This window comes from Stomoxys calcitrans, chromosome 5 (assembly GCF_963082655.1).
Source record: "Stomoxys calcitrans chromosome 5, idStoCalc2.1, whole genome shotgun sequence".
NCBI classification, from domain to species: Eukaryota; Metazoa; Arthropoda; class Insecta; order Diptera; family Muscidae; genus Stomoxys; species Stomoxys calcitrans.
In genome coordinates this window covers 86,948,609-86,970,269 of record NC_081556.1, presented here as the reverse complement: position 1 = coordinate 86,970,269, position 21,661 = coordinate 86,948,609, and the positions used below count along the sequence as shown (strand labels likewise).

General features: G+C 42.4%; 1 protein-coding gene across 2 annotated transcripts; it reads right to left on the bottom strand.

The window, feature by feature from the left end:
- Nucleotides 1-572: 572 nt before the first annotated feature.
- On the bottom strand, nt 573-1,661 carry LOC106085264 (glutathione S-transferase 1). Of its 2 annotated transcripts, none has more exons than XM_013249423.2 (3): nt 1,628-1,661; nt 1,322-1,448; nt 573-1,209 (listed from the first exon to the last, which is right to left on the bottom strand). In XM_013249423.2, the coding sequence occupies exons 2-3, from the start codon at nt 1,417-1,419 to the stop codon at nt 624-626; spliced, it is 684 nt and encodes a 227-aa protein (XP_013104877.1). In that variant the 5' UTR covers nt 1,420-1,448; nt 1,628-1,661; the 3' UTR covers nt 573-623. The 2 variants fall into 2 exon arrangements, with proteins under 2 accessions (XP_013104877.1, XP_013104878.1); XM_013249424.2 differs by lacking the exon at nt 1,628-1,661 and adding an exon at nt 1,514-1,598.
- Between the last annotated feature and the right edge of the window lie 20,000 nt (nt 1,662-21,661).

Below are 21,661 nucleotides of genomic sequence, written 5' to 3'. Positions count from 1 at the left end.
ACATCACCGAGATCTAGCGTTTCTGAAAATTAGGGTAAGGGGGAGGGTCCGCTCCCCCTTCAGATATCAAAAAATTTTGTATCTTATTTTCACCACAGGATAATTATGCACCATCTGTGAAAACTTCAACGAGGAGAATAGATATACCGACTGATAGGTATACCTATCGATTTAGTTTCACTTTCTAATTCTACTTAGCTTTGCCAGTCTGTCTGTTTTTCCGTCCGTCTGTCTGTCCATGTTAATGTTAAGTGCAAAGTACAGACGCAATTTTTATACTATCTTCTTAAAATTTGCCACAGACATATTTTTTGGGCCTAGAGACGAAGTCCTCTACATTGGAAGAAATAGGATATTCGATTTTTCGTAGATCGATATTTCAAGGTGTTACAAAACGGAATGACAGCATTAGTATACCTCCCATGCCATGGTAGTGGCTTCGAAAACGACATCTATAGATACCGTTATCAAATATTTAAATCTCTTGTTTTTTTTTGCAGAATTGAAGCCCCTTGCTATTTTAAGCTCTTTTGAAACGAACCGGAACTTGAATTAAAAAAAAACTACTTCGCTTCCATATGTTCGTATATACATGAATTTTATTGAGTTATTTTTCACAAAATTTATGAACTTTCCTTGGCAGTCTTGTTTTCCACCATTTTATCTTTCACAAAATTGACCAAAGTATCAACACCTTCCTGATTGTTCTTCTGGTAGTAGGGCAATTCGGATAAACGTTGCACCCAGGCTTTGACATTGGGAAATTTATCCTCTTCAATGGGAGCAAACCGCATGGCCGTGGAGACCGAAGACACACAGCACAAATCGGCAATGGTCAGATGATCACCGCATAGATACTTGTGGACAGTCAAAGCCTTTTCCAGACCATCGTAGGCTTTTTGCATATAGGACACCTTTTCCGGTGTAATTTCATGTTCTCCAAAGTAGATGATGGGTTCAACCATGATGCGTACTCGTGGGAAGAGATGACCACACTCGAAGAAGAGCCTAGCGTCGACCTGCATACGCTTAAGCTTATCCTTGGGGTACAGAGACTCATCGACCGAATATTTATCAGCCAAATATGAGCAGATGACGTGAGAGTCGGTGACAACAACACCATCATCATCCAACACCGGTATGGTGTGCAAGGGATTCAATTTCAAAAATTCAGGTGTCAAGTGATCTCCATCTTTTAAATTCATTAACCTGCAAAGAGGGAAGGAGGGCGAAATGCCATTTAAACGGTAGCCACGATTCATTTGCTTAGCCAATCCTTATCAACTATGGAAATTAATGCTTTCCCCCGCCGCATTCCTACCTCAGATCCAGATCAACACCCAAAGCGGCAGCAGTTAATAAGACAGCCCGGCATGGTGGGCTACGCGGTGTGTAGTACAAAACTGGTTTCTTTGACATATTGCTGTGATGTTGTTGTCGTAGCCAAACTGCAAAAGCAAAAACAAACAAAATTTTATACACTTTTCCACCAAAAAGCAAAAAAAAAACGCACTACATCTGTTATAGAAGAAAAAAACTAATTATTGCAATTTGTTTTTGTTTGATAAAGATGGAGTACGAAAATAAAATGCCGACAGCTTGATAAAAGTTTTAAGCGCGTACCCACCTTTTCGTTCAAAGAGCCAACTCGTTCTGATCGTATCGAAAGAGAATGACAAACGAAAAGGCGATCTCAAGTGAGAGCAGTATTGCCGGCAGTGTTGCCAGTATTCGGGATTCGGCATGTGGAATTGGGGCCTTGGTGAGGATTCGTAGCTAAAAAGGGGAATTTTTTAGTGAAGGAAATCGTCATATGTGTAACTTGTGAAAGTTAAATTCCTTCACGAATTTTTAAGCAAGTTAATGATATACGCGAAGTGCCACCAATTCAAACGCCAAATTTTTTTGGTTTAAAAACATATTTTTATACCCTCCACCATGGGATGGGGGTATACTAATTTCGTCATTCTGTTTGTAACACCTCGAAATATGCCCCTAAAGTATGCAGTGGGAGGCCACCATCCGTCCGTCCTTCCGTCCGTCCTTCCGTCCGTCCTTCCGTCCGTCCTTCCGTCCGTCCTTCCGTCCGTCCTTCCGTCCGTCCTTCCGTCCGTCCTTCCGTCCGTCCTTCCGTCCGTCCTTCCGTCCGTCCTTCCGTCCTTCCGTCCGTCCTTCCGTCCGTCCTTCCGTCCTTCCGTCCGTCCTTCCGTCCTTCCGTCCGTCCTTCCGTCCGTCCTTCCGTCCGTCCTTCCGTCCGTCCTTCCGTCCGTCCTTCCGTCCGTCCTTCCGTCCGACCTTCCGTCCGTCCTTCCGTCCGTCCTTCCGTCCGTCCTTCCGTCCGTCCTTCCGTCCGTCCTTCCGTCCGTCCTTCCGTCCGTCCTTCCGTCCGTCCTTCCGTCCGTCCTTCCGTCCGTCCTTCCGTCCGTCCTTCCGTCCGTCCTTCCGTCCGTCCTTCCGTCCGTCCTTCCGTCCGTCCTTCCGTCCGTCCTTCCGTCCGTCCTTCCGTCCGTCCTTCCGTCCTTCCGTCCGTCCTTCCGTCCGTCCTTCCGTCCGTCCTTCCGTCCGTCCTTCCGTCCGTCCTTCCGTCCGTCCTTCCGTCCGTCCTTCCGTCCGTCCTTCCGTCCGTCCTTCCGTCCTTCCGTCCGTCCTTCCGTCCGTCCTTCCGTCCGTCCTTCCGTCCGTCCTTCCGTCCGTCCTTCCGTCCGTCCTTCCGTCCGTCCTTCCGTCCGTCCTTCCGTCCGTCCTTCCGTCCTTCCGTCCGTCCTTCCGTCCGTCCTTCCGTCCGTCCTTCCGTCCGTCCTTCCGTCCGTCCTTCCGTCCGTCCTTCCGTCCGTCCTTCCGTCCGTCCTTCCGTCCGTCCTTCCGTCCGTCCTTCCGTCCGTCCTTCCGTCCGTCCTTCCGTCCGTCCTTCCGTCCGTCCTTCCGTCCGTCCTTCCGTCCGTCCTTCCGTCCGTCCTTCCGTCCGTCCTTCCGTCCGTCCTTCCGTCCGTCCTTCCGTCCGTCCTTCCGTCCGTCCTTCCGTCCGTCCTTCCGTCCGTCCTTCCGTCCGTCCTTCCGTCCGTCCTTCCGTCCGTCCTTCCGTCCGTCCTTCCGTCCGTCCTTCCGTCCGTCCTTCCGTCCGTCCTTCCGTCCGTCCTTCCGTCCGTCCTTCCGTCCGTCCTTCCGTCCGTCCTTTCGTCCGTCCTTCCGTCCGTCCTTCCGTCCGTCCTTCCGTCCGTCCTTCCGTCCGTCCTTCCGTCCGTCCTTCCGTCCGTCCTTCCGTCCGTCCTTCCGTCCGTCCTTCCGTCCGTCCTTCCGTCCGTCCTTCCGTCCTTCCGTCCGTCCTTTCGTCCGTCCTTCCGTCCGTCCTTCCGTCCGTCCTTCCGTCCGTCCTTCCGTCCGTCCTTCCGTCCGTCCTTCCGTCCGTCCTTCCGTCCGTCCTTCCGTCCGTCCTTCCGTCCGTCCTTCCGTCCGTCCTTCCGTCCGTCCTTCCGTCCGTCCTTCCGTCCGTCCTTCCGTCCGTCCTTCCGTCCGTCCTTCCGTCCGTCCTTCCGTCCGTCCTTCCGTCCGTCCTTCCGTCCGTCCTTCCGTCCGTCCTTCCGTCCGTCCTTCCGTCCTTCCGTCCGTCCTTCCGTCCGTCCTTCCGTCCTTCCGTCCGTCCTTCCGTCCTTCCGTCCGTCCTTCCGTCCGTCCTTCCGTCCGTCCTTCCGTCCGTCCTTCCGTCCGTCCTTCCGTCCGTCCTTCCGTCCGTCCTTCCGTCCGTCCTTCCGTCCGTCCTTCCGTCCGTCCTTCCGTCCGTCCTTCCGTCCGTCCTTCCGTCCGTCCTTCCGTCCGTCCTTCCGTCCGTCCTTCCGTCCTTCCGTCCGTCCTTCCGTCCTTCCGTCCGTCCTTCCGTCCGTCCTTCCGTCCGTCCTTCCGTCCGTCCTTCCGTCCGTCCTTCCGTCCGTCCTTCCGTCCGTCCTTCCGTCCGTCCTTCCGTCCGTCCTTCCGTCCGTCCTTCCGTCCGTCCTTCCGTCCGTCCTTCCGTCCGTCCTTCCGTTCGTCCTTCCGTCCGTCCTTCCGTCCGTCCGTCCGTCTGCACGCTAAGTTTCGAAGGAGTAAAGCTAGGTGCTCGAAATTTGGCACAAATACTTTTTATTTGTGTAGGTCGGTTAGGATTGTAAATGGGCCAAATGGGTCCATGTTATGAGATAGCTGCCATATAAATCGATCTTGGGTTTTGACTTCATCAGCCTCTAGAGGGCGCAATATCGTCCGATTCGACTGAAATTTTGTAAGTGATGTTTTGTTCAAATCGGTTCACAACCTGATATAGCTGCCATATAAACCTATATTGGGTATTGACTTCTTTAGCCTCTAGAGGGAGCAATTTTTATCCGATTTGGCTGCAATTCTACACGTGGTGTTTTGGTACCACTTCCAACAACTGTGCTAAATATGGTATCAAATCGTTTCATAACCTGGTATATCTGCTATATAAACCGATCTTGGATCTTGACTTCTTGAGCCGCTAGAGGGCGCAATTCTCATCCGATTTGGCTGAAATTTTGCATGAGGTGTTTTGTTATGACTTCCAACAACTGACGGACACAATGACTGAGACGTCGGTTCTAGCCAAAGACAGCAAAGTAGTAGACCTCTTCAAGTCTAGATTAGGCCACGTAGGTTTGGAATACACACCATCTATCATTCGCTGTCCTTCGGGCCTGGTCCTGAAAACTTAGCTTACATGTTGGTGAAGGGTATAAATATTATATATATTCCTTCGAATTTTTTATATCTATCTCTACTCTTAAATTACCACGCACTACCTAATTTAAAGCTATCAAGTGTTGGCAACCTTGGTAGTAAATTAAGCATATATGTAGGCATATTCTTTTTCGATAATTTTTGTTCGCCCTAAAAGTATACTAAGCTCTTTTGAAAAGATTCGGTGTTGCCACATAGAAGATTTGTTTTTCTGATCCGGAAAAATGTTTAAACCTTTGACGCCCATTCATAGAATAAGGGAGACTATAAACATGTAGAAATTGTTACTTGTAACTTCCAGCCTTGGGGAAAATATTGGAGAAGTGGTCCCTCAGCTAAACAGAAGAAAGGCGGATTGGGATAAATTTCGGCACACATTCTGCACGACTATCCCTTCTGGACCAGAAAAGGAAGTGGAAACTGCAGAGGGTATAGGCATATTAGTCAAGCAGATCACGAAGGCCCTGAATGGCTCGCTTGTGTTAGCATGTCCTAGTGTCAAGCCAAGGTGCAAACGGCGACTGAAGTGGTGGACCCCAGAACTGGTTTGTCTAAGGAAAGAGTACAAAAATTCTTCAAGAGAGCGAAAGTCACCATACGATTGGGATGTCTATAAGGCTGGGCTAAGAAAATTCAAGGGCGAGATGATGAATGCTCAGAACCAATCCTTCTTGGAATTCTGCAGCTTCGTGGAGGATACATCTGAGTCCTCTAGGCTAAGGAAGATCCCATTCTCGTGACCTATTACGGTGGGATATGATGGGATGGACAATGTCTAATGAATAAACACCAGAACTACCAGTTGATACACACATTTCCAGGGAAATCCTCCAACGAACAACGGGGCACCAGAAGAGATTGTCACTGGTATGCATTCGTCGGAGGTTATTGGGGAAATTGTGTCTGAATCGAAATCCTTTGAGCGATAAGAAGTTTCGACTCCTTTAAGTCGCCAGGCTGCGTCCGACAGACTGGCTCCTTGGCTTAGGGAGATATACTCTTCTTGTATCGGCATGTCATATAAACCTGTGGGATGGAAGGACACAAAGGTCATTTTCAATCCAAAAGCAGGAAAATCGCACCATATGAAAGCGAAATATTTTCGCCTCATAAGTCTGTCATCCTTCATGCTGAAGACACTTGAGAGGTTGAAAGAAACATATCTTAGAGCAAAGATCCTTAGAGATAGCCTCTCTCGGCAGCAGCATGCATATAGTAAGGGATAGTTCACTGAAACAGCCCTTCACGATCTAGTCATAGCCATAGAGGGTTCTCTCGCCGTCAAGGACTATACAATGGTAGCATTTTTTGACACTGAAGGTGCCTTCAAAAATGTAAAACCGACTTCAATCATGAAGCAGCTGGAGTTTCTAGGCATCAGTACTACCGTACGGAAGTTTATTAATAACTAACTTACTAAAAGATGCATTACGGCAGGCTTGGAATCTGTAGATCTAAAAAGTTGTGTCAGCAGAGGAATACCTCAAGAAGGTGTACTGTCTTCTCTACTTTGGATCAAATCCATTAAAAATATATTATTGTCTCTGGAAGAAAAAGGTGATCACATTTCCTGATGACGTGGCAATTGCGATTAGGGGAAAGTTTCCCAGCACTCTTAGAGATATACTTCAGGAAGCTATACGTGCCACAGCAAAGAGGGCTACCGAAAATGGCCTAGGCGTAAATCCCTGCAATACAGAAGTAGTTCTTTTAATCAGGTGATACAAGTTGCCTACACTGGCACCTGTCTCCTGGGGAGGAGAGCATGTTCCATTTACTGAAAGCGCGAAATACCTGGGTGTTTTGCTGGACAGGAAATTGAACATTCCAACATTTTTAAAAGGGCAAGAAAGGTAACTCTTGCCCTATACACCTACAAGAGAGCCATTGGGTTTATACAGCAGTTGCCAGACCTATAATGCTGTATGGTATTGAAGTCTGGTGGACGGCGCTTTAAAGTCCACCTACTGTTCAATACTAAACCGGATCCAAAGGATGGCTTGCTTGAGCATTACAGTCGCACTGAGGACGACACCATCCGATGCTCTGAATTTAATGCTACATCTAATGCTTGTGGACATTGTGGCTAGAAAAATTGCTGCGAACACTGCTGTGAGGCTACGGGAGCTTTCTCTTTGGTCATGTGGCGACTACGGACACTATGTTTTCCTTGATACAATGTTCGGTCTTCTAGGCAGTGTGGAACTGATTGGATCTATCATATTACCAGGGATAATAGAAGTTACAAAGACTTCTAAATGGATGGTTCCAAACTAGACGACCAGGTGGGCTTTTGGGGTGCACTCTGAAAAACAAGATGTGGTTATATCGAGAATTTTACACGACCACTGCAGTATGTATCAAGCGGAGATCCTTGCAATTAAAGAAGTGGTGGGATGGCTAAGATATAATGCCATAACGACAACTGGCATAAATGTCATCTCAGGCAGCCAGCAGCCAATAAATCCCTGGAGAACATTCTGAACACAGATCTCTCAACGAGATAGCTGAACAGTTCAAAATTCCCCTGGCACCTAGAGCCAGGCCATAGAGATATCTCAGGGAATTGTACGAGACTAGGAACTACCCTACACATTCTAGGGGAACTGAAATCTGTGGGTATGCCTTTAGCGACATGTTAGCAAAATCTTCAGCATCAGACCCGAAGGGCAACGAATGATACATGGTCAAATAGACAGATGGGGGCTGTGAGCATTCCAAAATTATATGGCCTAATCAAGACTTGAATAGGTCTACCGCTCTGCTGTCACTAGCTAGAACAGGAAGGAAGAAGTTGTGGGCTTAGGCCGGTACAGGATTGGGCATTCTTTTGTTTTGCGATGCGGTTTGGCGCCAAGCTATATGCGTACTGACTGAATACTTCCTTCAAAGAGTCCGTCTTTTTTTGGCTTTCCCGGGACCTTCTAAATATAGAAATAGCTCTTAATTGGAAGGGGCACCAAGACTGGAACTTTCATGGAATTCCTTGGAAATCATATTGGATTCTGGCTTCTTCTAACTATGGAAAATGATGTCTGCTCTCGAATTGGGGATTGGGGATTGCAAATGGGTCCTTTCGGTTTAGATTTAGATATAGCTGCCATATAAATCTATCTCCCGATTTGATGTCTAGAGCCCCTGGAAGTCGTTATTTTTGTCCGATTTGGGTAAAATTTTGCCTGACCGTTATGACTTTCAGCAACTGTGCTAAGTACGGTCCAAATCGGTCTATAACCTGATATAGCTCCTAATGTTTATTCGATTTGGCTAAAATGCTGCATATAGTGTTCTGTTATGACTACCAACAACTGTGCCAAGTATGGTCCATATAAGTCTATAACCTGGTATAGCTCCCATATAAACCGATATCCCGATTTGCTTTCTCCAAAACATGCATTCTAAACGCACCAACCGCTTCCTCAGGTTCATGAATAAAAAGAAGTCATTCGGTGTCATCAGTCATCAAATCGTTGATTTGAGTGCTCAAAAAGTGTTTCGTATTTTTGGAGCATTTCTTTGGACAGCAGCCTTTTTCGGGACGATTGACAAGTTGTATGGAATTCAACGCAAACGAATTTTTTTGACGGTCAAATATTCATGCAATATTGAATGTATGCTGGTCCCACTAATGCCTACGGTTGTCCCAATTTCACGATAGGTCCACATGACAATCTCGCAATATCAGTTGTCGCACAGTATCAATGGTTTTTGGAACAACAACTGATTTTGTACGACCTTCATGAAATTCGTCTTGGAGTGAACTACGACCTCGGTTGAATTCACCATACCATCGATAAACACTTATCCTTGATGGACCTTCATCGCAAAAATTGAATTAAGTTCATCGATGCACTGTTGTTGAGTTAAACCACGTCGAAAGTTGTAAAAAATAATCGCACGAAAATGTTGACGATTTAATTCCATTTTTTAGGTGAGATGAAGTTCCTTTAAGTTACTGTAAACAGCACAAATAGCGCTCGTATGTCAAAACGTTCTGAATACGTATAGTCTCAAAAATGTCAAGCTTTACGATATAGCTGTCAGTTGGCAGATTGCAACACAAGGGTTGTCCAATTCCGAAATATAAAAGGCAAGCCTCGTATGCCCCCATCCTATGGTGGAGTGTATGAAAACCGGAAATTATCCAGTTGAAATAAATTTACTATTAATCTCATCTCTAATTGAAATGCTTTCATTTGTAAACTTCTTTGTATGTTTTGATCAATTATATTGCATTTTCTTTTAAACTCTGGTATAGTTGCATTCTTTCCTCAACCCATTTTTCCTACGCAGTCTGCACAAAGTTCATAAAAATCCATCGATGGTAAACTTTATTATTCGGATTACATCATTAATCCTTTGTGATGGCAGGTTGGTCGAGTACATCCTAAAAGTCATTATTATGCGGAATTTTGTACTTGAGGTTTTTGTCATTCAAGTTGGAGCAAGAGTCTTGATGGGTCATAGAAAGGACGGTATCATTTTCAAGGTGAGGTTTTTTTTTGGTTGGCTCTTTGTTTGCATTACTTGCAAACCCAAAAGCCATAACCAGCATTACTCTCTCAGGTCACCTTCTACTTCTTCTTTATTCAGATGATGTATCCCTAGTGACTACGTGCAGACGACTAGCACTTATAGGGGGCGATATTATCCTGCTCGTAGATGCCGCAAACACACGTACACATCCCTGCGGCAAATATCACCAAAAACCCCTAAAGGATGAAGTGGCAACATTTTTGTTTACATTGCCCAAAACCATTTGCAAGGGGACAGACACCAAAGTGTGGGAACGAAAGCAGCGGGTGAATTTTTAGCAACATTAGATTGTGCTACAAGCAGGAAGCCCAATGACGACCATAATACCAAGTGTTTGAGTTGTGGTGACATGTTTTGCATTTCTAATGAGAGCAACAAAAGTTCCGCAATTGTGTCCCCCCTATGCTGGAGATGCAAACTGGAAAAATGTACAACTATGCATAGCTCTTCAACAATTGTAGCCAAAAACGTTTTGTTAAATGAAAAATTTTAAACCTATTCAAATAAATGTGGAACAAGCTTAGAATTCTTAAGCGAAAATTCAGGGGTTCTGCCAAAGCGTGCATCGATTGTCACAAAATCCAAACTTTGACGCAACTCCACAAAGCAGGGTTCACCATAGGAATGTAATTCAAATTATTGCTTCAATTACGAAGAGAGATTTAATGTGCCGAGACTAGAGAAACGACTATCATTTTTAATTTACTGATGCCATTGAATGTTTTTATTCAATGATTTGGCCATCACCAAATGATTCGAATAATGTCGTTTTTAATTGTTAATGAAGTTTGTTATTCTTTTAGACCCTGGTTAAGTTTAGGTGGTAGAGCTTTGGCTAATGTTTAGCCATTGAGTAGAGCAGACATGTTGTTAGTTCCGGAAGAATTATTTGGTGGTTAATTTGAGGGACAAATTTTAAGTCATTCAAAAATAGCTACGATATTTTTGTCCTGTAGGCAGTTGATGATCTGCGTCTGCTTCCAGTGGAGTGGCAAATCTAGAGCCTGGGAGTAGGCTTAGCAAGGACTCCAAATAATCAACAGCAGCAGTGGTGGTATCAGGCCGTAGCATGTTGCATGCTACTGAGACCTCAATTGGAGGAGTGCCTGCGCCAGGCTGCATTAGACGACAAACGACTGGACTGCGGAGACTTTTGACGAAGACATTTGGTTCGAGTTTTAAGGACTAGGCTGAACCCTTTTTATACCCACCACCATAGGATGGGGGTATACTAATCTAGTCATTCCGTTTGTAGCACCTCGAAATTTTGATCTAGGACCCCATAAAGTATATATATTCTTGATAGTCTCGAAATTCTGATTCGAACTAGCCATGTCCGTCCATCCGTCCGTCTGTCGAAATCAGGATAGCGGTCGAACGCGTTGAGCTATCCGCTTGAAATTTGGCACAAATGCTTTACATTGATGTAGGTCGTTGGGGATTGCACATGGGCCATATCGGTTCAGATTTGAATATAGCTCCCATTTAAATCAATCTCCCGCTTTGACTTCTTGAGCCGGAAACGGAATTTAACAGTAGAGTACGATGCTCATAGTTTTTCTGGGCTAAGTGCGTGGGTAAGGGGCTTAAATCTGATATGTTTTATGACCAAGTGTTTTAGGGGCTACTCATCTCATAAACTCCCCCTGAACCACACATATATAACGACTATAGCAAAATGTACCTCAAATGTGGTTTTTGGGAGAAGAGTATGAGTCTGATATCCACTTTCGGGGCTAAGGGTTTCGCTACTCCAATCCACCACCGAAATCAAGAGAGAGAGGTAGATCTAACATCAAAACTTTAATGGGCGGACCCTCCCCTTGCCCTATTTTCAAAAACGCCAGTACTCGAAGTTGGGTGGGGCGACTTAAGCGAAATTTAGTTTGTTTATAATAAGCCAGCGTAGCTCAAAGGTTAGCATGTGCGCCTATGACTCTGAACGTCTGGGTTCGAATCCTAGCGAGACCATCAAAAAAAAAATTTCGACGGTGGTTTTCCCCTCCTAATGCTGGCAACATTTGTGAGGTACTATGCCATGTAAAACTTCTCTCCAAAGGGGTGTCGCACTGCGGCACGCCGTTCGGACTTGGCTATAAAAAGGAGGTCCCCTGTCATTGAGCTTAAACTTGAACCGAACTGCATTCATTGATATATGAGAAGTTTGCCTCTGTTCCTTAGTGGAATGTTCATGGACAAAATTTGTATTTTTAATGAATCAAAAAACAGAAATTTGGTATTCTTATTTAGGGTGGGATATCTAGGGGGACCGCCCCACCTCCAAAGCCCGCCAAATGGAAATTTAAATCAATAATGATAATATTGGGTTCAAATGAAAGGTATTTGAGACTAGAGCACGAATCAGATACATACCGGACATATTAACGGACCAAAGCACATAAGGAACACCAATACGATACCCACATTAGGGCGAAATATCTGAAAGGCCGTACTAGCACCCCCAAACAGGACTTTTTTCTTGACCGTGGCAGCATAGGGCTCAGATTAAATAAGAGAGAGAGAAAGAAGGCGCATCGGAGGGGGCCTTGTCCAGCTAGTAAAACTACAAAAGCAAGTTCTGGCTATAAAAGCTATAAAAGCAGGCTCTGGCCTTAAGCGAAGGAATGTCGGTCTAAATATTACACTTTGTGGATTGCAGATATAACAATTTTGAATTGATAAAAAATTAATTTCAAAAATACATATCTTCTTAAGATTGTTGTTGTGTAGGTTGCTCATTTTTATACCCACCATCGAAGGATGGGGGTATATTCATTTTGTCATTCCGTTTGCAACACATCAAAATAACCATTTCCGACCGTATAAAGTATATATATTCTTGATCAGCGTAAAAATCTAAGACGATCTAGCCATGTCCGTCCGTCTGTCTGTTGAAATCACGCTACAGTCTTTAAAAATAGAGATATTCAGCTGAAAATTTCCACAGATTCTTTTTTTGTCCATAAGCAGGTTAAAATTAGTACAGATTTGGATATAGCTACCATATAGACCGATCCGCTGATTTAGGGTCTTAGGCCCATAAAAGCCACATTTATTATCCGATTTTAGTGAAATTTGGGACAGTGAGTTGTGTTAGACCCTTTGACATCTTCTTTTAATTTGGCCTAGATCGGTCCAGATTTGGATATAGCTGCCGATCGGTCTATGTGATCCGCTGATTTAAGGTCTTAGGGCCATAAAAGCCACATTTATTATCCGATTTTGCTGAAATTTGGGACAGTGAATTGTGTTGGGCCCATAAAAGGCGCATTTATTGTCGGATTTCGCCAAAATTTGGGACAGTGAGTTAAGTTAAGTCCCTCGACATACTTATGCAATATGGCACAGATCGGTAAAGATTTCGATATAGCTTCCATATTGACCGATCTCTCGATTTAAGGTTTTGGGCCCATAAAAGGCGCATTTATTGTCCGATTTCGCCGAAATTTGGGACAGTGAGTTGTGTTAGGCCCTTCGACATTCTTCTTTAATTTGGCTCAGGTCGGGCCAGAGTTGGATATAGCTGCCATATAGACCGATCTCTCGGTTTAAGGTTTTGGGGCCATAAAAGGCGTCTTTATTGTCCGATTTCGCCGAAATTTGGGACAGGGAGTTGTGTAAGGCCCTTCGACATCCTTCGTCAATTTGGCCCTGATCGGTCCTGATTTGGATATAGTTGCCATATAGACCAATCTTTCGATTTGAGGTTTTGGGCCCATAAAAGGCGCATTTATTATCCGATTTTGCTGAAATTTGGGACAGTGAGTTGTGTTAGGCCATTCGACATCCTTCGTCAGTTTGGCTCAGATCGGTCCAGATTTGGATATAGCTGCCATGGAGACCGATATATCGATTTGAGGTTTTGGGCCCATAAAAGGCTCATTTATTGTCGGATTTCGCCGAAATTTGGGACAGTGAGTTGAGTTAAGTCCCTCGATATACTTCTGCAATATGGCACAGATCGGTCCAAATTTGGATATAGCTGCCATATAGACCGATCTTTCGATTTGAGGTTTTGGGCCCATAAAAGGCGCATTTATTGTCCGATGTCGCCGAAATTTGGGACAGTGAGTTGTGTTAGGCCCTTCGACATTCTTCTTCAATTTGGCTCAGGTCGGGCCAGAGTTGGATATGGCTGCCATATAGACCGATCTTTCGTTTTAAGGTTTTGGGGCTATAAAAGGCGTCTTTATTGTCCGATTTCGCCGAAATTTGGGAAAGGGAGTTGTGTAAGGCCCTTCGACATCCTTCGTCAATTTGGCCCTGATCGGTCCTGATTTGGATATAGTTGCCATATAGACCGATCTCTCGGTTTAAGATTTTGGGCCCATAAAAGGCGCATTTATTATCCGATTTTGCTAAAATTTGGGACAGTGAGTTGTGTTAGGCCCTTCGACATCCTTCGTCAATTTGGCTCAGATCGGTCCAGATTTGGATATAGCTGCCATGGAGACCGATATATCGATTTTAAGTCTTGGCCCCATAAAAGGCGCATTTATAATCTGTTTTCACTGAAATTTGACACAGTGACTTATGTAAGGAACATATTTCGATATAGCTGCTATTGGGCATAAGGTATGCATTTTTGACGAAAGGTGGTTTACATGTATACCCGAGGTGGTGGGTATCCAAACGCCTTTTTACTTGTTAAAAATGTTCTTTCTTTAATTTAAATCATTCAATTCAATCATTATTGGATACATTGTTTTTTTTTAATATTTCATGTCATAAAGGAATAGGTTTCGCATCTTGCAGAGAATATATTTCATTGACCAACATTCTGTTGATACTTGATACCACTCCAAACCCATTCAATGTCAAAGTAGGTCATAATTTGTTTATGCGCGAATATATGAGTGCAAATATATCGATAAAACAGAAATGTAAACAGTGTTGATATCAACTGCAGTTTATGTTCAAAATGATAATCGGATATTTGCATTTTGCTGTCATATCCTTTTCCAGGAAATGCATTCAATTCAATTTCACCAGGGCAAGGGTAACGAAAGTAGTGAACAGTTAGAGAAGGGAAGGCAGACGAAGGTCGTGGTATTTGCCAACTTTTCAGTTTCTGTGTAGAAGGACTCGAGTGCATAAGAACTCTGAATAAAATACCAACACAAACACAAACTCAAACACAAGCAAAAAATGTAAGTAAACCAAAAACACTTAAATCGTTAAGTGATGCACAAACAGAAATGTCAGTCAACACAAATATCATTTTAATTGCCAATCATCAACAGTGCCACCACAGACATTAGCATCCTGGTCGTATATATTACCATTAAATGTAACAGAAATCAAGCCGGTAGGCAAGCATTTGAATTTAAGTGTGGTTTCGAAATGATTTCTCCAAATATATGCAATTTCAATATGCCCGAAGTATTGTATAATAATTTATTTTTAATTGATCCCAAAGAGCTGAAATTGATTATCTTACTACAACAAAAGGGCCAATTTCAGATGCTGACCGCAAACATAAACGCAAAGAATTGTTGCATTTATCAACTATCCATTGGTTAACAATTTTCTCAATTTACCACAAAGCTCAATTTTGTTGAAAATCAAAAACTTTTGTAGTTTAATTAGGCAAGAATTTTTAAGGAAAAACTAGTAAGGAAGAACAAAAGTCGGGCGGTGCCGACTGTATAATACCCTACACCTACCCTATAAGTACAATGTGGGACCTACATCCAATTCTGAACCAATTTTGATGGACCTCGGCGAGCAAATATGTTCAAACTGTAAAAACTACGGTTGACAAATGACAACATTATGGCAAATTACCCAAAATCTGACGAACATATATATGGGAGCTATATCTAAATCTGAACCGATTTCGAGCAAACTTCTCAGATAATGCGGTAGTCGTCGAGGAAAGCGTTGTGCAAAATTTTGGCAAGATTGATGCAACAATGCGCCTGCAGTGGCTCTACAAGTGAAAATCTGGCGATATACATATATAACAGCTATATCTAAATCTGGGCCGATTTTTATGAAATTCACCAGCAATATTGAGAGTCATAGGAAAATCCTTCCTGCAAAATTTCGACAAAATCGGTTAACAAATGAGCACTTTTTTGCAAAATTTCTCAAAATCGGACGAACATATATATGAGAGCTATACCGTAATCTGAACCGATTTCGAGCAAACTCCTGAGATACTGTGGCAGTCGTCGAGGAAAGCGTTTTACAAAATTTTGGCAAGATGGGTCAATAAATTCGTTTGCTTTGGCTCTAGAAGTTAAAATCGGGCGATATATATATGGGAGCTATATCTAAATCTGAACCGATTTTGACCAAACTCTATGTATATTGTGGTAGTCGACGAGAAAAGCGTTGTGCAATATTTTGGCAAGATTGGTCAATAAATGTGCATGCAGTGGCTCTGGGAATGAAAATCGGGCGATATATACATATGAGAGCTATATCTAAATTTGAACCGATTTCCATGAAATTCGCAAGTTTCCAAGGAACGGCCCCGCCGAACACATTTTTATACCCACCACCGACGGATGGGGGTATATATTTATTTTGTCATTCCGTTTGCAACACATCGAAATATCCATTTCCGACCCTATAAAGTTTATATATTCTTGATCAGCATAAAAATCTAAGACGATCTAGACATGTCCGTCCGTCTGTCTGTTGAAATCACGCTACAGTCTTCAAAAATAGAGATATTGAGCTGAAACTTTGCACAGACTCTTTTTTTTGTCCATAAGCAGGTTAAGTTCGAAGATGGGCTATATCGGACTATATCTTGATATAGCCCCCATATAGACCGATCCGCCGATTTAGGGTCTTAGGCCAATAAAAGCCACATTTATTATCTGATTTTGCTGAAATTTGGGACAGTGAGTTGTGTTAGGCCCTTCGACATCCTCCAACAATTTGGTTCAGATCGGTCCAGATTTGGATATAGCTGCCATATAGACCGATCCTCCGATTTAGGGTCTTAGGCCCATAAAAGCCACATTTATTATCCGATTTTGCTGAAATTCGGGACAGTGAGTTGTGTTAGGCCCTTCGACATCCTCCGTCAATTTGGCTTAGATCGGTTCAGATTTGGATATAGTTGCCATGTAGATCGATCCTCCGATTTAGGGTCATAGGACCATAAAAGCTACATTTATTACCCGGTTTTGCTGAAATTTGGGACAGTAAGTTGTGTTAGGCCTTTCGACATCCTTCGTTAATTTGGCCCAGATCGGTTCAGATTTGGATATAGCTGCCATATAGACCGATCCTCCGATTTAGGGTCATAGGCACATAAAAGCCACATTTATTATCCCATTTTGCTGAAATTTGGGACAGTGAGTTGTGTTAGGCCCTTCGACATCCTCCGTCAATATGGCTCAGATCGGTTCAGATTTGGATATAGCTGCCATATAGACCGATTCTCCAATTCAGGGTTTTAGGCCCATAAAAGCCACATTTATTATCCGATTTTGCGAAAATTTGGGACAGTGAGTTGTATTAGGCCCTTCTACATCTTTCGTCAATTTGGCTCAGATCGGTCCAGATTTGGATATAGCTGCCATATAGACCGATCTCTCGGTTTTAGGTTTTGGGCCTATAAAAAGCGCATTTATTGTCCGATGTTGCCGAAATTTAGGACAAAGAGTTAAGTTAAGCCCCTCCACATATTTCTGCAATTTGGTCTAAATCGATTAAGATTTGCACATAGCTGCCATAAAAACCGATCTCTCGATTTAAAGCCTTGGCCCCACAAAAGGCGCATTTTTAATCCGATTGCACTGAAATTTGACACACTGACTTATGTTAGGCTTTTCGACATACGTGTCGTATATAGTTCAGATCGGTTAATTTTAAGATATAGCTACGAAAAAGACCAATATTTTGTTATATACAATTGAACAATAACTATTACATTTTAGTATCTGGTCCAAATTGGAACATATATTGGTAAAGCTGCTATGGGGCATAAGGTATGAATTTTGCACCGGACTTTGAGGAAAGGTGGTTCACATTTATATCCGAGGTGGTGGGTATCCAAAGTTCGGCCCGGCCAAACTTAACGCCTTTTTACTTGTAACTTTTTCTAAGCTCATGCTGTTCTTAACCCTTTTGGGTCTCTTTAACTTAATAATTTCAAATTTCCCGTTTAAATCGTAAACGTCGTAATTGCAAAGGATGGCGATGACATTGCATGCACTACTCATACTCAACATCTAGGGAAAAAGTCTTCCGTTTGGAGGATTTGCGCAATTGCATTTTCATATGAATTCTTAATGAAGCAACAGCAGCAATAAGGATAAGCAGATAAAATACATGAAAATGCTTTTAGAGTTGACATGGGGATATCACTACTGTAGACTATAAGGACAATAAGGATGGATGACACAGATGGTAAATGAGTGCGAAGGCTGAAAATATGCAACAAAATGTAGAAAAATGAGGTTGAACTGTAAAAAATTTACAACATAAGTTGTCTATAATCCAGACGCAACAAATCATAGTAAAAAATTGAAAAATACGAAGTTCTTTGCTTAGGCAAGTCCTTCAAGAAATAACAACAAAAAGTGGAACTCCTATTTGTTACTGCAAGAAAGGAAACAATAGAACATCTGCTAATGTTCTATTGTTTCCTCTTCTTCCACGTTCTTACAGCTTCTGCAGGAATCGTTACTTGCAACCTTTGGTCTATCAGTATATTTTCTAATTAGACAGTGTCCTGTCATGACGAACACGATGAATGAGATTCCTGTTCTAGCCAACGTCAGCAAACGAGCAGTCCTCTGCATGTTTAGATTAGGCTACATAATCCTGGAGTATCACAGATTCGATCAATGCAGGCTGACATATTATCGATAATCTCAACATTCGATATGTCTTATAATAAATATCGATAGTGTTGATACTATCGTTAATTTCATATCACCTATATTTAAAACAAAAATGAGAAGTAAAAGTCAGGAGATCGATTTATAGAGAAGTAAACCAGATTTAATAAAGTCAGTTGGAAGTTGGAAACGGATGAAAATGGCGCCCTCTATAGGCGCAATCTATGTTAAAGGTTACATTCAGCGTCGAATCGCTTATTATACCCACCACCGTTGGATAGGGGGTATACTCATTTAGTCATTCCGTTTGCAACACATCGAAATATCAATTTCCGACCCTACAAAGTAGATATATTTTGGATCGTCGTAGAATTCTAAAACGATTTAACAATGCCCGTGTGTCCGTCCGTCTGTTCATCCGTCTGTTATGATCACTCTACAGCCTTCAAAAATTGAGATATTGTGCTGAAATTTGGCACAGATACGTCTTTTTGATGCACGCCGTTTAAGTTCTTGAACGGGCCAAATCAGACCATATTTGGATATAGCTGCTATATAGACCGATCTGGCGATAAAGGGTCTAATGCCCATAAAAGCTTTACTTTTTAATCGATTTCTCTGAAATTTGAAATAGTGAATAGCTTTAGGCCTCCCAACATAGGGCCCAAATATGGTTGATGTCGGACTATATTTAAATATAGCTGTCATATAGACCGATCTGCCGATAAAGGGTCCGGAGCGCATAAAAGCTTTATTTATTACCCGATTTCGTTGAAATTTGAAACAATGTGTAGTTTTAGGCCACCCAACATCGGACCCAAAATATGGTCCAGAATGGGCTATATTTAGATATAGCTGTCATATAGACCGATCTGACGATAATGCCCATAAATGTTTTATTTTTTAACCGATTTCGCTGAAATTTGAAACAGTGAATAACTTTAGGTCTCCCAACATAGTACCCAAATATGGTTGATGTCGGACTATATTTAGATATAGCTGCCATATAGACCGATCTGCCGATAAAGGGTCTAATGCCCATAAAAGCTTTACTTTTCAACCGATTTCGCTGAAATTTGAAACAGTGTGTAGCTTCAGGCCTCCCAGCATAATACCCAAACATGGTTCAGATCGGACTATATTAAGATATAGCTGCCATATAGACGGATCTGCCGATAAAGGGTCTGGAGCCCATAAAAGCTTTATTTATTACCCGATTTCGCTGAAATTTGAAACAAAGAGTAGTTTTAGGCCACCCAACATCGGGCCCCAATATGGTTGAGATCGGAATATATTTAGATATAGCTGCCATATAGACGGATCTGCCGATAAAGGGTCTGAAGCCCATAAAAGCTTTACTGATTAACCAATTTCGCTGATATTTTAAATAGTGTGTAGCCTTGGGCCTCCCAACATAATATTCAAATATGATTTATATCGGACTATATTTAGATATAGCTGCCATATAGACCGATCTGCCGATAAAGGGTGTAATGTCCATAAAAGCTTTATTTTTTAACGAATTTCGCTGAAATTTGAAACAGTGAATAGCATTAAGCCTCCCAACATAGGACCCAAATATGGTCCAGATCGGACTGTATTTAGATATAGCTGTCATATATACCGATCGGCCGATAAAGGGTCTGTAGCCCATGAAAGCTTTATTTTTTAACCGATTTCGCTGAAATTTGAAACAGTGAATAGCATTAGGCCTCTCAATATAGAACCCAAATATGGTCCAGATCGGACTATATTTAGATATAGCTGCCATATAGACCGATCTCCCGATAAAGGGTCTGGAGCCCATAAAAGCTTTATTTATTACTCGATATCGCTGAAATTTGAAACAGTTTATAGCTTTAGGCCTCCCAACAACGGACCCAAACATGGTTGAGATCGGACTATATTTAGATATAGCTGCCATATAGACGGATCTGCCGATAAAGGGTCTGAAGCCCATAAAAGCTTTACTTTTTAACCGATTTCGCTGAAATTTTAAACAGTGAGTAGCTTTGGGCCTCCCAACTTAATATCCAAATATGATCCATATCGGACTATATTTAGATATAGCTGCCATATAGACCGATCTGCCGATAAAGGGTCTAATGCCCATAAAAGCTTTACTTTTTTACCGATTTCGCTGAAATTTGAAACAGTTTATAGCTTTAGGCCTTCCAACATAGGACCCAAATATGGCTGAGGTTGGACTATATTTAGATATAGCTGCTATATAGACCGATCGGCCGATAAAGGGTCTGTAGCCCATTAGAGCTTTATTTTTTACCCGATTTCGCTGAAATTTGAAGCAGTGAGTTGATTTAAGCCTTCCAGCATAATAACCAAATATGGTTCAGATCGGACTATACTTAGATATAGCTATCATATAGACCGATATGCCGATTAAGGGTCTGAAGCTCATAAAAGCTGCATTTATTATCCGATTTTGTTGAAATTTGAAGTGAAAATTCCAACAGTGACTTATATTTATTAGACCACTCAATGTCCGTGCCGAATTTGGGTGCATAAGATGTGCAATTTTCACCGGATTGTGCGAAAGGGTGTTTTCATATATGCTCGAGGTGGTGGGTATCCATAGTTCGGCCCGGCCGTACTTAATGCCTTTTTACTTGTTTTTGTTAAATTTTGCAAAAAATTTAACTTTGCCTATAAAACATCGTTGCCATGATAATTTTTTAATTAAAATTTTTGTTTTCGTTCTTCTATGAATAAGAAACAAACTAAAACCACTTGCGTGATCAATACTTGAACTGCCACAAGTGCCCAATTGACATTGAAACACTCAACTATATGTATAGAACTTTACGCACATAGTTAGGATACTTAATTGCAAAGTGAAGAACTCTCAATTGCAACATTCAAACTACGTATCCATTTCATTTTTTCCTTTTTGAAAGGAGTCGTGGCATTGCGGGAAAGCAAAATGTCCCACATGAATAATAGCAGACATCATTTCACATTCTCCTCTTCCTACTACTTATGAACTCCACTTATTAAAGTTTATTATACCCTCCTTCATAGGATGGGGGGTATAATAATTTCGTCATTCCGTTTGTAATACCTCGAAATATGCGTCTTAGAACCCATAAAGTATATATACTCTCGATCGTCATGATAGTTTACGTCAATCTAGCCATGTCCGTCCGTCTGTCCTTCCGTCCGTCTGTCGGAAGCTCACTAACTTTCGAAGGAGTAAAGCTAGATGCTTGAAATTTTGCACAAATACTTCTTATTAGTGTCGGTCGGTTGGGATTGTAAATGGGCCAAATCGGTCCATGTTTTGATATAGCTGCCATATAAACCGATCTTGGGTCTTGACTTCTTGAGTATCTAGAGGGCGCAATGTTTATCCGATTTGGCTGAAATTTTGCACGTGGTGTTTTGGTATCACTTCCAACAACTGTACTGAGTATTGCTCAAATCGGTTTATAACCTGATATAGCTACTATATAAACCGATCTTGGGTCTTGACTTCTTGAGCCACTAGAGGGCGCAATTCTCATTCGATTTCGCTGAAATTTTGGGTGAAGTTGTTTGTTATGACTTTCAACAACTGTGAATGGTTCAAATCG

Bases quoted from the DNA above. Each gene is read 5' to 3' on its own strand.
- LOC106085264 (XM_013249423.2), bottom strand. From the start codon at position 1,419: ATGTCAAAGAAACCAGTTTTGTACTACACACCGCGTAGCCCACCATGC. The intron at 1,210-1,321 runs GTAGGAATGCGG...CCCTCTTTGCAG, and splicing joins GGTGTTGATCTGGATCTGAG to GTTAATGAATTTAAAAGATG.